The 14,755-nt window shown below is 45.6% G+C and overlaps 1 protein-coding gene across 2 annotated transcripts in view; it reads right to left on the bottom strand.

Annotated features, from left to right (window-relative positions):
- Positions 1 to 14,755, bottom strand: part of KIAA0319L (KIAA0319 like) — a 164,664-nt gene that overhangs the window by 37,421 nt on the left and 112,488 nt on the right. For both annotated transcript variants that reach the window (XM_075336020.1, XM_075336021.1), the window contains exons 16-17: positions 13,939 to 14,077; positions 3,875 to 4,034 (exon numbers count right to left, since the gene is read on the bottom strand). In XM_075336020.1, coding sequence (XP_075192135.1) covers positions 3,875 to 4,034; positions 13,939 to 14,077 — 299 coding nt within the window. The remainder of the gene's footprint in view (positions 1 to 3,874; positions 4,035 to 13,938; positions 14,078 to 14,755) is intronic.

A 14,755-nucleotide genomic window follows, 5' to 3' on the forward strand; every position in this document is an offset into this window, starting at 1 on the left:
TTCTGAGATTTTTTTTCTTGACATACTGTACTTCATGATAGTGGTAAACTTAAGCCGATATTTTTTGCATTTATTTGTTAAAAAATTGGAAATTTGGCGACAATTTTGAAATGTTCAAACTTTTAATTTTTACACCCTTAAACCAGAGAGAGTTATGTCAGGGTTCAAAGTTTAATCAGCAATTTCTAAATTTTTTCATTATAATTTGCAAAACCATTTTTAGGGGCCACATGCAACAAGTTTATTAACCCTTTAGATGCTTCCCAGGTACTAAAGCAATGTACATGGAAAATATGAAAATTTTACTTTTCCTATAAAAAAAAAATGTTACTTTAGCCCCTAATTTTGCCTTTTCACAAGGGTAACAGGAGAAAACGCAGCATACAATTTGTTGTGCAATTTCTCCTGAGTTCGCCGATATATGGGTGAAATCTACTGTTTTGACACACAGCAGAGCTTGGAAGGGAAGGAGCGCCATTTCAATTTTAGTGTGCAAAATCTTCTGGAATAGATAGCATACACCATGTTGCGTTTGGAGAGGCCCTGATATACCTAAACAGTTGAGCTATCCCACAAGTGAACCCATTTTGTTTAGTGAGCACCTTGAACCTCCAGGTGCTTCAAAGAATTTTTAGAAACCTGAACCCCGTAAATTAAGCGGCCTCTCCTCATTACAACAATGCCAAATATGTAGAGGCTAACAGTGGTTTAGGCACATTGTGGTGCTCAAAAGGAAGGGGGGCATTTGGATTTGAGAGAGCAGATTTTGCTGAATTTCTTTCTGGAGTTCTAGAGCCATAGCATTTTTTCAGAGAGTTTGTGTTACCAGTAACGTGGAAGCCCCCTATATCAGATGACAGACAAGTGGGGACTTGTGTTTTTGTGATTGAGTTGAATGCTGTTTGGTAGTCATTTTGGTACAGAACATTTATCCTGTGCTCTACGCTGAGCACCTACATCAAGGTTTCCATCTACATCTCTGAAATGCGTGATTAGGGTGAAACCCCCAAAGGATCCATTCATTAATATGAGGTAGAGTTACTATGGACTCTGTTTGGCCTCTATTCTGTGGCGTCCGTCTTTTCAAAGGTGTACAAAACTGTTGTTGACGGCACTTTTGTGGATGTCTAAGGAGGGGAATAGAAAAATGGACACCACCGCACCACAGGCCAGACGGGAGTTCAAAGTGACTTCTTCTGTCTCATTTCAGTGAATTTTCTGTTGGAAATTTTGTCTGAATCACGTTTAGCAGAGATTTAGGGTATGTGCCTACGATCCGCACACGCTGTGTTCTGGACGCAGTGTGTCTTCTCCTACAGAGATGCAAGTGGTCTTTGCAGGAGACCGCAGCTGCCCATGCCAACGATCAGGATTCTACTATTGCTAGTAGCTCAGATTCATTCCCTATTTTATCAATTTCCTGTGAATAAGATGCCGGCCGTATGTCAATATCATTCACAATAGAGCTCAGTAACTGTAGTCCCTATGCTACCTATTTAAGAAACTAAGAGTCAAGCCTCCCCAACATGTTTCACCTATACAGGGACTACTACCCCATCTGAGAGCAGCACTATGTAGAGACAGAGACAATGATTCCAGCAATGTGTCACTTACTGAGCTGTTTGCTGTCATTTTGATAAAATCAATGTTTTCTCTGCTGCAGATCTAGCAGTTATACAGAGCTCAAGAATATGCTGGACTACCTGCAGGACGCCAAGTAGGCCTCTAATGATAATCTGCTGATTAATCAGTGATCTTATCACTACAGTAAGCAGTCCTGTAAGTGACACATCGCTAGAATCAGGATCTCTGCCCCTACGTTATGCTGCTCTCAGATCAGGTGGCAAAAACCTGGTGATAGTTTCACTTTAATATATTAAATAAGTTTACATAACAATAAAAATAATTAAAAAGTTCATGTACCCCACTGGCACCATTCTAGCTATGTCAGCATCAGGGGAGCCAGGGCACAAGTGACGTTATGGTGCTATGAGAGCATTGCAGCTGATCATCGATCACATTTTCCTCAGGAGAATCTTGGATTTCAGGAGGAAGTGTGAGCACTGCAGCCCATTATCAGGCATTTCTAGGTTGAAGCACACACGTGACATAAGGCTGTGTGTGCACGCTGTATTTTTTAATTCGTTTTTTTGTGCAGTTTTGTGACAAAAATGCAGGTCTATCCTTATCACAGCAAAGTCAATGAGAATTCTTAAGTGATGTGCACGCGTTGCTTATTTTTTCCTTGCAGATTTGGGTGCAGAAAAAATCTGCAGCATGTCAATTATTGATGAGTTTTTTTCCTGCGTTTTTTTTTTTAGCCCTTCCAGTGACTTCACTAAAAAAATGCATGGCACACAAATGCGCCAAAAAAAGCGTGCATTTTTTGTTGAGTTTTTCTGACAGAAGGTGCAGAAAATTTCAGCACCAAAACGCAGCGTGCGCAAATACCCTTACAATGTACCATGAGCTAAAGGAGGCCCGATGTCAACATCGTTGTATTAGGGCAGGTGTGGGAGGTGAGTATATATTTTTTTTCTCTATTTGAACTGTTAACTACAACATTTAAGAAGGGGTGTTCTTTACAGTGGACAACCCCTTAAGATTCTGGATACAGTTTTCCCCTATGTATTCCACAAATAGGTTGCTGACACACTGTGTGCTACATGTGATTTGCACATAGGCACTTATATTTAGTTAAAAGCAAATAACCTAAGTGTGACAGTTGCAACCATATGCCTTTTCATGAGAAGTGATGTACCACTACAGGAAATCTGTGAGACCAGCTCCCCAAACATCCAAGGCTTTACATAGCATTTCTGTAACACTACATCTGTAATCCACAGGAGTATGAGAAGTCTCATAAGACCTGGGGGAAAAATTATTTTTTAAGGTTTACTTCTATGGAAAAAAAATTTCTACTTTTGTTTTGGGTTGATTGAAACAATCAGAGCTCACCTTTCATTTACTAAACTGTAAAAATAAAAGCTGCGCTGTTATCGATTCTTGTGGGTAACAAAGCCGGATTGGCATGATGCTTTTTTTTGGCTATTCTTTTAGAACCCATTGCCTGGTTATAAGGGAACCTGTCACCAGATTTGGTGACTATAATCTGCGGCCACCACCACTGAGCTCTTTTACACAGCATTCTAGAATACTGTATATAAGAGCCCAGGCCGCGGTGTAGAACATAAAAATCACTTTAGAATATTCACCTAAGGGGCGGTGTGGTGGAGTTGGGTCATATGGGCATCTCCGTTCTCTGGGTGCGGCACCTCCTCTTTTGACCATCTTTGTCCTCCTTCATCTGAAGCCTGGGTGCATGACGCGTCCTAAGTCATCCACACTAGCCGGGATTGAGGTTCTGCACAGGCGCACTTTGATTTGCCTTGAGCAGGAAAGATCAAAGTATTGTAGTGTGCCTGCACAGGACCTGAATGCCGGCTAGTGTGCATAACGTAGGCGGCATCATGCACCCAGGCTTCAGAAGAAGGAGGACAAAGATGGACGAAAGAGAAGGCACCAGTACCGGAGACACCCATCCGACCAGTCTGCACCACCCCTTAAGTGAGTATTATAAAGTGATTCTTACGTTCTACACAGCGGCCTGGGATCTTAAATACAGCATGTTAGAATGCTGTATATAAGGGCCCACTGGTGGTGGCCACAGCTTATAGTCACCAAATCTGGTGACAGGTTCCCTTTAAAGAAAAACAAAGTCAGTAGCTTTAAAGCCCTTTAATTTTGTCACAGTAATTAATCTGTCACATTGTGTTACCTGTGAAGAGGTATAGCTACTTCCATGTAAGACATAATTTGCAGTATCATTTTGTTAGTAAAATACCAGAATAATGTGAAATGAATCAGGTTGTACCTTTTTTCTGTGTACTGCTGGATCTTCTGTACAGTGATGTCAGAATCTAAAACCCCTAGAAGTACTCCGATCTGGCGCATAAACATTCCCTTCTGTCTTTCAGTGAGCTGGCTAACACTCACATCCAGAACTATCTCCACCAGGTTATTCTTCATGGGGTCTGCAAAAAGAGACGCAAACAAGTTGGAGCTACAAAAAACACTACTACAAAAGATGGTATAATAGCAAAAAAACACCATTAGAAGTGACCACAGTGCGCAAATGGCCTTGGAGGATTGAAATACTTATCTGCTGCCACTTCCAGGACTCGGTTTAAAAATAACTAGTCAGCAGTCATGTCATACCGATCTTTCCATCTATCTATTTCCCCACTTTAAAGGGCGCCTGTCACCTCCAAAACAAAAACTGAACTATTTAAACATGCATATAGCCCCTGTAAAAAAAGATTATAGCAACTTTGTTGTATAGGAAAACAGTTTTATTTCATATGTAAATGAGGGGGCTTTGGTGCACCCTTTGCGAGGCCAAGTGCTCGGTAAACCGTTCCACCCCTCATTTACCATCACTGGAACCTACCGATAAGAAGATTGACAGTATTTGCTATGAACTGCTACCTGATTTAAATCCCCACCTCCGCACATACCGACAATGAAGGGGCAGAGCACGTGCACTCACAGTATCAGTGTGTGCAGGGGCCGAGTTCTCATCCGTTTTCTGTATGAAGTAGTCGAAAGCTGCCCATGAGATCAAAAAGCAGCAGCCAGCCGATGATGACAGTTTAAGGCGATGATAATGTGCATACATGGTCACTCTTTGCATGCGCTCACGCCCTGCATGTCAATATACTCGATCTCTCACAATGATCCATACCAAGGCATATAAGTGCATATATCACTGGGCATGGTACTCATACTAGATGCTAGATAAGAACTTTGTTTTTATTTTTCCTCATTTGAATGTCATTAACATATTGTCCTGACTCAGTTTTGGGGATTTGATCTAGTGACCTGTTGTTGCATGGTCGGTTCCTCTGGCTACTGGGCCTTTTCTTCCCTGTCCAAATGCTGATGGTTCCAATTGCCTTTGTTCTCCCTTCTTGGTTCATTCATCTCCAGGCGTTTTTCATTCTCATTTTGGTCTGCCCTATCACATTCTGGGTGGGTTTTATATGTTCGCCTTTCACTGCACTTCCTTTCTGACTATACGTCTAGGTGGACTTGTCTTTGGAAGTTCCAACCCTTCCGCTAAGAGTTTTACCTTATTGGGTAAACACCGCTTAAGTTTGTGTAGTGAGTTGTTTTTTTCTTCCCTAGAAACTTCTGATTTTATTTCTTTTAGGTTTCTGGGAGGTTATAGTTGATCTGCTTATTTCTAGCTTTCTTTAGCTTTCCCGCTCTACCTCATATGAATGTGTTTTACTTTTCTCATTCTGCGTTTTTGTATCTTCCTGTACACCTTTGTTAGTGTTCTAGTGTTGCTAGTATCCTAAGTTTAGAACATTCTGTCCTTCCTTTGCCTGCCACAATAGTCTATATAGACATGACACAGACTTTTCATCTTGTTTTGAGGCCCCTATAAAGATTATTAAGTCAACAGAACCTGCCAATATTAGCTGACAGTCTAAAACAGAGGTCCTCAACCTCTCTTTCCATGAGAGCTACATTTAGCTCTGAAGTCGCTTTGAGACAGGATTGCAAGCCACATCCAACTACTGCTCACACACAATAGTGATACCCAGAGACCCCATTACATGTGCAATGACAGGTAGAGTTGAGTGAGTACCTAACTATTCGTACTCGCTGTACTCATAATGAGTACTGTCTACTACTCGCGTATTCATTCCGAATAGCATGGGCAATAAGTAACGAGTAACCCGAATGTCGTACTATTTGTGCGAGTAGCGAATAGTACGACATTCGGGTTACTCGTTACATTGCGAGTTTTTTCCCATTGACTTGCAATGCGTTCCCTATTCGGCATGAATACGCGAGTATTAGATGGTTCCCGTTATGTATAGTGAGTACGAATAGTTAGATACTCACTCAACTCTAATGACAGACAAAACTTTTCCACAGAAATCATACCTAAGCAGTATAACAAGATGCAGGGTTCCTACCTTACCCCCATTTAGATCTGCTCTTCTGTGCAGGATTACCCACAAAAGTTACCATCTACCTACCTGCTCTTTATAGATGGTTCCTAAACCTGGTGCTTTTACACCACGCTAGCAGACAGTTGTGAGCCACACACCACGGGCTCGCAAGCCACAGATTGGGGACCTCTGTTCTAAAGTGTATGGGGGCCTCTTGACTTACCCTAACAGATAATGTCAAGGGGAGAAAATTTGGCCTGCTAAATTTCTTTCTCAAGATAAGGTTACTACCAGGAGAGCCTGGCAGCAACTCTTTTATAAAGAAGACAGAATTGGCCGAGCCTTCTTGTGAATGGGGGAATCAGAAGAGATAGCTGATGGCTGACTTACAGTGGCATGCAAACGTTTGAGCACCCCTGGTCAAGTTTACTGATATTCTGAACAATTAAGCAAGTTGAAGATGAAATTATCTGTAAAAGCCATAAAGTTAAGGATAACACATATCCTCTGTATTTTAGACAAAGAAGGGAATTTTGTTTACTTACCGTAAATTCCTTTTCTTCTAGCTCCAATTGGGAGACCCAGACAATTGGGGTGTATAGCTACTGCCTCCGGAGGCCACACAAAGCATTACACTTAAAAGTGTAAGGCCCCTCCCCTTCTGCCTATACACCCCCCGTGGGATCACGGGTTCCTCAGTTTTAGTGCCAAAGCAAGAAGGAGGAAAGCCAATAACTGGTTTAAGAACAAATTCAATCCGAAGGAACATCGGAGAACCGAAACCATTCAACATGAACAACATGTGTACCCGAACAAACAAAAATCCCTAAGCAAACAGGGCGGGTGCTGGGTCTCCCAATTGGAGCTAGAAGAAAAGGAATTTACGGTAAGTAAACAAAATTCCCTTCTTCTTTGTCGCTCCTAATTGGGAGACCCAGACAATTGGGACGTCCAAAAGCAGTCCCTGGGTGGGTATAATAACCCCTTGTGATAGGACCGTAAAAACAGCCCTACCCTACAGGTGGGCCGTCGCCGCCTGAAGGACTTGTCTACCTAGGCTGGCGTCCGCCGAAGCGTAGGTATGCACTTGATAGTGTTTGGTAAAAGTGTGCAGACTCGACCAGGTAGCCGCCTGGCACACCTGCTGAGCCGTAGCCTGGTGTCGTAATGCCCAGGACGCACCCACGGCTCTGGTAGAATGGGCCTTCAGCCCTGAGGGAACCGGAAGCCCAGCAGAACGGTAGGCTTCAAGAATTGGTTCCTTGATCCACCGAGCTAGGGTGGATTTGGAAGCTTGCGACCCTTTGCGCTGACCAGCGACAAGGACAAAGAGTGCATCCGAGCGGCGCAGGGGCGCCGTGCGGGAAATGTAGATCCTGAGCGCTCTCACGAGATCCAACAGATGCAAATCCTTTTCAATTGATGAACTGGATGAGGGCACAAGGAAGGCAAGGAGATATCCTGATTAAGATGAAACGGGGATACCACCTTAGGGAGAAACTCCGGAATAGGGCGCAAAACCACCTTGTCCTGGTGAATCACCAGGAAGGGAGATGTGCATGACAGCGCTGCTAGCTCGGACACTCTCCGGAGAGACGTGACCGCTACTAGAAAGGCCACTTTCTGTGAAAGGCGAGAAAGGGAAACATCCCTCATAGGCTCGAAAGGCGGCTTCTGAAGAACAATTAGAACCCTGTTCCGATCCCAGGGCTCTAACGGCCGCTTGTAAGGAGGGACGATATGACAGACCCCTTGCAGGAACGTGCGTACCTGAGGAAGTCGTGCTGGGCGCTTCTGAAAAAATACAGATAGCGCTGAGACTTGCCCCTTGAGGGAGCTGAGCGACAAACCTTTTTCCAACCCGGATTGCAGGAAGGAAAGAAAAGTAGGCAAACTAAATAGCCAGGGAGAGACTCCCTGAGCAGAGCACCAAGACAAGAACATTTTCCACGTCCTGTGGTATATCTTGGCGCAGGTAGGTTCTCTGGCCTGTCTCATGGTGGCAATGACCTCTTGAGACAATCCTGAACCCGCTAGTATCCAGGACTCAATGGCCATACAGTCAGGTTCAGGGCCGCAGAATTCTGATGGAAAAACGTCCCTTGAGACAGCAAGTCTGGTCGGTCTGGTAGTGCCCACGGTTGGCCTACCGCGAGGTGCCACAGATCCGGGTACCACGACCTCCTTGGCCAGTCTGGAGCGACGAGGATGGTGCGGCGGCAGTCGGACCTGATCTTGCGCAGCACTCTGGGCAACAGAGCCAGAGGTGGAAACACATAAGGAAGCCGGAACTGCGACCAATCTTGAACTAAGGCATCTGCCGCCAGAGCTCGGTGATCGTGAGACCGTGCCATGAAAACTGGGACCTTGTTGTTGTGCCGGGACGCCATTAGGTCGACGTCCGGCATCTGCCAGCGGCGACAGATCTCTTAAAACACGTCCGTGTGGAGAGACCATTCCCCTGCGTCCATACCCTGGCGACTGAGGAAGCCTGCTTCCCAGTTGTCCACGCCTGGGATGTGAACTGCGGATATGGTGGAGGCCGTGGCTTCCACCCACGTCAGAATCCGCCGGACTTCCTGGAAGGCTTGCCGTTGGTGGTTGATGTATGTCACCGCTGTGGAGTTGTCCGACTGAATACGGATCTGCTTGCCTTCCAGCCACTGCTGGAAGGCTGGTAGGGCAAGATACACTGCTCTGATCTCCAGAACGTTGATCTGAAGAGTGGACTCTTGCTGAGTCCGCGTACCTTGAGCCCTGTGGTGGAGAAAGACTGCTCCCCACCCTGACAGACTCGCATCTGTCGTCACTACCGCCCAGGATGGAGGTAGGAAGGATTTCCCTTTCGACAATGAGGTGGGAAGTAGCCACCATCGAAGAGAATCCTTGGCCGCCTGAGAGAGAGAGACGTTGCTGTCGAGGGACGTCGACCTCCCGTCCCATTGGCGGAGAATGTCCCATTGTAGTGGACGCAGATGAAACTGCGCGAAAGGGACTGCCTCTATTGCTGCCACCATCTTCCCTAGGAAGTGCATGAGGCGTCTCAAGGGGTGTGACTGACCTTGAAGGAGAGATTGCACCCCTGTCTGCAATGAACGCTATTTGACAAGCGGAAGCTTCACTACCGCTGAGAGAGTATGAAACTCCATGCCAAGATATGTTATCGACTGGGTCGGGGTTAGATTCGACTTGGAAAAGTTGATGATCCACCCGAAACCCTGGAGGGTCTCCAGCGCCACGTTCAGGCTGTGTTGGTATGCCTCTTGAGAAGGCGCCTTGACCAGCAGATCGTCTAAGTAAGGGATCACGGAGTGTCCCTGAGAGTGTAGGACTGCAACTACAGCTGCCATGACTTTGGTGAAGACCCGTGGGGCTGTCGCCAGACCAAAAGGCAGGGCTACGAACTGAAGGTGTTCGTCTCCTATAACGAAGCGTAGAAAACGCTGATGCTCTGGAGCAATCGGTACGTGGAGATAAGCATCCTTGATGTCTATCGATGCTAGGAAATCTCCTTGAGACATTGCGGCGATGACGGATCGGAGGGATTCCATCCGGAACCGTCTGGTTCTCACGTGGATGTTGAGAAGTTTTAGGTCCAGAACGGGACGGAAAGACTCGTCCTTTTTTGGTACCACAAACAAATTGGAGTAAAAACCGTGACCTTGCTCTTGAAGAGGAACAGGGATCACCACTCCTTCCGCCTTTAGAGTGCATACTGCCTGTAGGAGAGCATCGGCTCGGTCGGGAGGCGGAGACGTTCTGAAGAATCGAGTTGGAGGACGAGAACTGAACTCTATCCTGTACCCGTGAGACAGAATGTCTCGCACCCAACGGTCTCAGACCTGTGGCAGCCAAATGACGCCAAAGCGGGAGAGCCTGCCACCGACCGAGGATGCGGAGGGAGGAGGCCGGAAGTCATGAGGAAGCCGCCTTGGTAGCGGGACTTCCGGCTGTCTTTTTTGGGCGTGACTGAGCCCGCCAAGAATCTGAACTCCTCTGATCCTTTTGAGTCCTTTTGGACGAGGAGAATTGGGACCTGCCCGAACCTCGAAAGGACCGAAACCCCGACTGTCCCCTCCTCTGTTGGGGTTTGTTTTGTCTGGGCTGAGGTAAGGATGAATCCTTACCCTTGGACTGTTTAATGATTTCATCCAAGCGCTCACCAAACAGCCGGTCACCCGAAAATGGCAAACTGGAGAAACATTTTTTGGAAGCAGAATCTGCTTTCCATTCCCTTAACCACAAGGCTCTGTGTAAAACCACGGAGTAGGCAGATGCCACTGCCGTACGGCTCGTAGAGTCCAGGACAGCATTAATCGCGTAAGACGCAAATGCAGACATTTGAGAGGTTAAGGATGCCACCTGCGGAACAGATGTACGTGTGACCGTGTCAATCTGTGCAAGACCAGCTGAAATAGCTTGGAGTGCCCATACGGCTGCGAATGCAGGAGCAAACAACGCGCCGATAGCCTCATAGATGGATTTCAACCAGAGCTCCATCTGTCTGTCAGTGGCATCTTTAAGTGCAGCCCCATCCTCCATTGCAACTATGGATCTAGCCGCAAGCCTGGAGATAGGGGGATCCACCTTGGGACACTGGGTCCAGCTCTTGACCACGTCAGGAGGAAAGGGATAACGTGTATCCTTAAGCCGTTTGGAGAAACGCTTATCTGGATAAGCGTGGTGTTTCTGGACTGACTCTCTAAAGTCAGAATGGTCCAGAAAAGTACTTAATTTCCGCTTGGGAAATCTGAAATGGAATTTCTCCTGCTGTGAAGCTGACTCCTCCACTTGAGGAGCTGGGGGAGAAATATCCAACATTTTCTTGATGGACGCGATAGATTGTTCACTATGGCGTCACCATCAGGAGTATCTAGATTGAGAGCGGTCTCAGGGTCAGAATCCTGATCAGCTATTTCCGTCTCATCACACAGAGAATCCTCCTGCTGAGAGCCTGACCAGTGAGATGATGTAGAGGGCCGCTCATAGCGAGCTCTCTTAGGCTGTCTGGGACTGTCGTCCGTGTCAGAGCCATCACCCTGGGATGCGTGGGACACCCCCGGAGCTGTTCCAACTGAGGGGGGCCATGGAGCAATGAATCAACAGCGCCCATGTCTGAGTTACTGGTCTAGACTGCAAAGTTTCTAGAATCTGAGACATAGTCACAGATAATCTATCCGCAAAAATTGCAAACTCTGTCCCCGTCACCTGGACAGTATTCACAGGTGGATCTCTCTGGGACACCTCCAGCAGAGGCCCTGGCCGAGCAGGGAGCACAGGGACCGAACACTGCACACAATGGGGGTCAGTGGAACCTGCCTGTAGAACAGCCGCACAAGCGGTGCAAGCAGCATAGAAAGCCTGTGCCTTGGCACCCCTGTTTTTTTGCGGACGACATGCTATATTCTCCTCCAGGAGGGTATATAGCCAAGAATCACCAAAGTCCCAAAGGGGGATGGGGAAGGATGCAGCATGTGGGCTCCAGCCTCTGTACCCGCAATGGGTACCTCAACCTTAACAAACACCGCCGACACAAAGTGGGGTGAGAAGGGAGCATGCTGGGGGCCCAAGTATGGGCTCTCTTTTCTTCCAACCGACATAGTCAGCAGCTGCTGCTGACTAAAACAGTGGAGCTATGCGTGGATGTCTGACCTCCTTCGCACAAAGCTTGAAAACTGAGGAACCCGTGATCCCATGGGGGGTGTATAGGCAGAAGGGGAGGGGCCTTACACTTTTAAGTGTAATGCTTTGTGTGGCCTCCGGAGGCAGTAGCTATACACCCCAATTGTCTGGGTCTCCCAATTAGGAGCGACAAAGAAAAAAAAAATATATATATTTTACATTTTTAAATTCACAACAAAAAATAAAGTTGGCCAATGCAAAATATTGGGTACACTGCATGGTTATTACCCTGGAGTACCCCCTTTGGCAAGTATCAAAGCTTGTAAATGTTTTTTGTAGCCAGTCTTTCAATTCTTGTTTGAGGGATTTTCATGCTTTCTTCCTTGGAAAAGTATTCTTGTTCTGTAAGATTCCTGGGTCCTCTTGCCTGCACTGCTCTTTTGTGGTCTAGCCACAGATTTTCAATGATGTTCAGAAAAGGGGACTGTGAGGGCCATTGTAAAACCTTCAGCTTGTACCTTTTGACTAAGGGGCACTTTGCACACTGCGACATCGCAGGTGCGATGTCGGTGGGGTCAAATTGAAAATGACGCACTTCCGGCATCGCATGCGACATCGCAGTGTGTAAAGGCTGGATGATACGATTAACGAGCGCAAAAGCGTCGTAATCGTATCATCGGTACAGCGTCGGCGTAATTCATAATTACGCTGACGCAATGGTCCGATGTTGTTCCTCGCTCCTGCGGCCGCACACATCGCTGTGTGTGAAGTCGCAGGAGCGAGGAACGTCTCCTACCGGCCTCACTGCGGCTTCCGTAGGATATGCGGAAGGAAGGAGGTGGGCAGGATGTTTACATCCTGCTCATCTCCGCCCCTCCGCTCTGATTGGCCGCCTGCCGTGTGACGTCGCAGTGACGCCGCACGACCCGCCCCCTTAACAAGGAGGCGGGTCGCCGGCCACAGGGACGTCGCACGGCAGGTGAGTGTGTGTGTGAAGCTGGTGTAGCGATAACTTTCGCTACGCCAGCTATCACCACATATCGCTGCTGCGACGGGGGCGGGCACTATCGCACTCGGCATCGCAGCATCGGCCTGCGATGTCGTAGTTTGCAAAGCCCGCCATAGGCTAATGTGGATTTTGAATTGTGTTTAGGATCCTTATCCATTTGTAGAAGTCATCCTCTTTTCAACTTCAGCTTTTTTTACAGATGGTGTTATGTTTGCTTGAAGAATTTGTTAAACTTTAATTGAATCCATTCTTCCCTCTACCCGTGAAATGTTCCCAGTGCCATTGGATAGAACACAAGCCAAAGCATGATTAATCCACCCCCATGCTTAATGGTTGGCGAGATGTTCTTGTCATGACATTCTGTCTCCTTTTTTTCCCAAACATTTGGTTTGATCATTGTGGCCAAGGAGTTCTATTTTAACTTCATCAGTTAACACGACTTGTTTCCAAAATACATCAGTCTGTTTAGATGTTATTTTGCATACTTCTGATGCTAAATTTTATGGTTAGGACGCAGGAGAGGTTTTTCTGTAGGTGTCTCTGAACAGTAGAACAATGTACCACAACTCCAGAGTCGGCTAAATCTTCCTGAAGGACTTTTGCAGTGAAGTGAAGGTTCTGATTTGCCACTCTAGCAATCCTACGAGCAGTTCTCACAGAAATTTTGCTTGGTTTTCCAGACCTTATCCTGACCTCCACTGTTTCTGTAAGTGCCATTTCTGAATTACTTTTCGAACTGAGGAAAGGGCAACTTGAAAACGCTTTGCTATTTTCTTCTAGCTTTCTTCTGCTTTGTGAGCCTTCACCATTTTGATTTTCAGAGTGCTAGGCAGCTGCTTTGAAAAACCCATGGCTGTTGTTTTATTTGCACAAGGTTACAGGAAGCTGGGTTTTTATAAAGCTGTGAAATTTGCATCACCTGCCCTTTCCTCACTATGATAATGAACAAGCCACAAACCTAACAGGCTAATTAAGGTCTGAAATGATAGTCAAAGCTATCTGAGCACACAAATCTCCAAGGGTGTTCAAACTTTTGCATTGGCCCATTTTCATTTTTGTAGTTTTTAAAATGTTAAAGATGAAAATATTTTTTTTTGTTCTTACCTAAAATATAAAGGAAATGTGTCATCTTTAACTTTATGCCTTTTAGAGATCATTTCATTTTCAACTTTATTAACTGTTCACAATAACAGTAATTTTGACCAGTGGTGCTCAAACTTCTGCATAGCACTGTATCTAATGGGTAAGAGGGTCTTTAGAGCTTAGTATCTGCTGGCATGGGTTATTACCATTAGCTGTCTGAATAATATATTTTATAATTAGTCTAAGGACATCACTCACCTGACTTCACCTCCACAGTTGTCCTGTCATTATCACTCTCCCCTTTGGCATCAGTAACCTTTAAGTGAAACGTGTAGGTTCCTTCAACAAGATTGGAAAGAAACAGGATCGAATGGTGATCAGAGTTATTCAACACTTCCTGCAAGAAAAACAACTTCTGTCAATCTTAATGATTGCCATATCATCCTCAAATCTGTCACCTTTTCCACTCTGGCACCTCACGACGTGATGCCTCACTTGAGATGAAAGACCAGTCAAACAGTGGTGGCCAAACACTTCTATGTATGATTTACAAGTTGACAAATATACTGCAGTATTTTAGACATCATATAGCAATATAAATAATTTACTTTCATACGCCCACTGAAAAAGTGCTGGATGAGAAGGCGATGCTGGGTACATATACTATAGAGGTGAAATATTTCTGTTTGCATTTGACCAAAAGGAAAATCAAACAACCTCTTTACTTGGTCCATTTACATTTATTTTTATGTGTAACTAAAATCTATAACATATAATGTTCATAAAATGGAGCAGATGTCTCTTTGTGAAGCCTTACAAGCTTCACAATAGATAAAATCATTGGTTTCTTGGTCCCTTGACAGGTAAATAATAAATTATTCAACTGTTTCTTGCTGCATTATGCAAATTGCTCCTTTACATTCATTGTTTATGTCTACTGAAATATTATTATTCTACTAGTCAAAGTCCGTTTATGCACACTAACTAGCAGCACAATACAATTGCCAATCGGTAAATGTTTACAGATCGTTGGTCGTTTTCAAAGCCAATTTACATAGGCAGACAAAAGTCAACG

The sequence above is a fragment of the Anomaloglossus baeobatrachus genome, chromosome 2, assembly GCF_048569485.1.
Source record: "Anomaloglossus baeobatrachus isolate aAnoBae1 chromosome 2, aAnoBae1.hap1, whole genome shotgun sequence".
In the NCBI taxonomy this organism is placed as follows: domain Eukaryota; kingdom Metazoa; phylum Chordata; class Amphibia; order Anura; family Aromobatidae; genus Anomaloglossus; species Anomaloglossus baeobatrachus.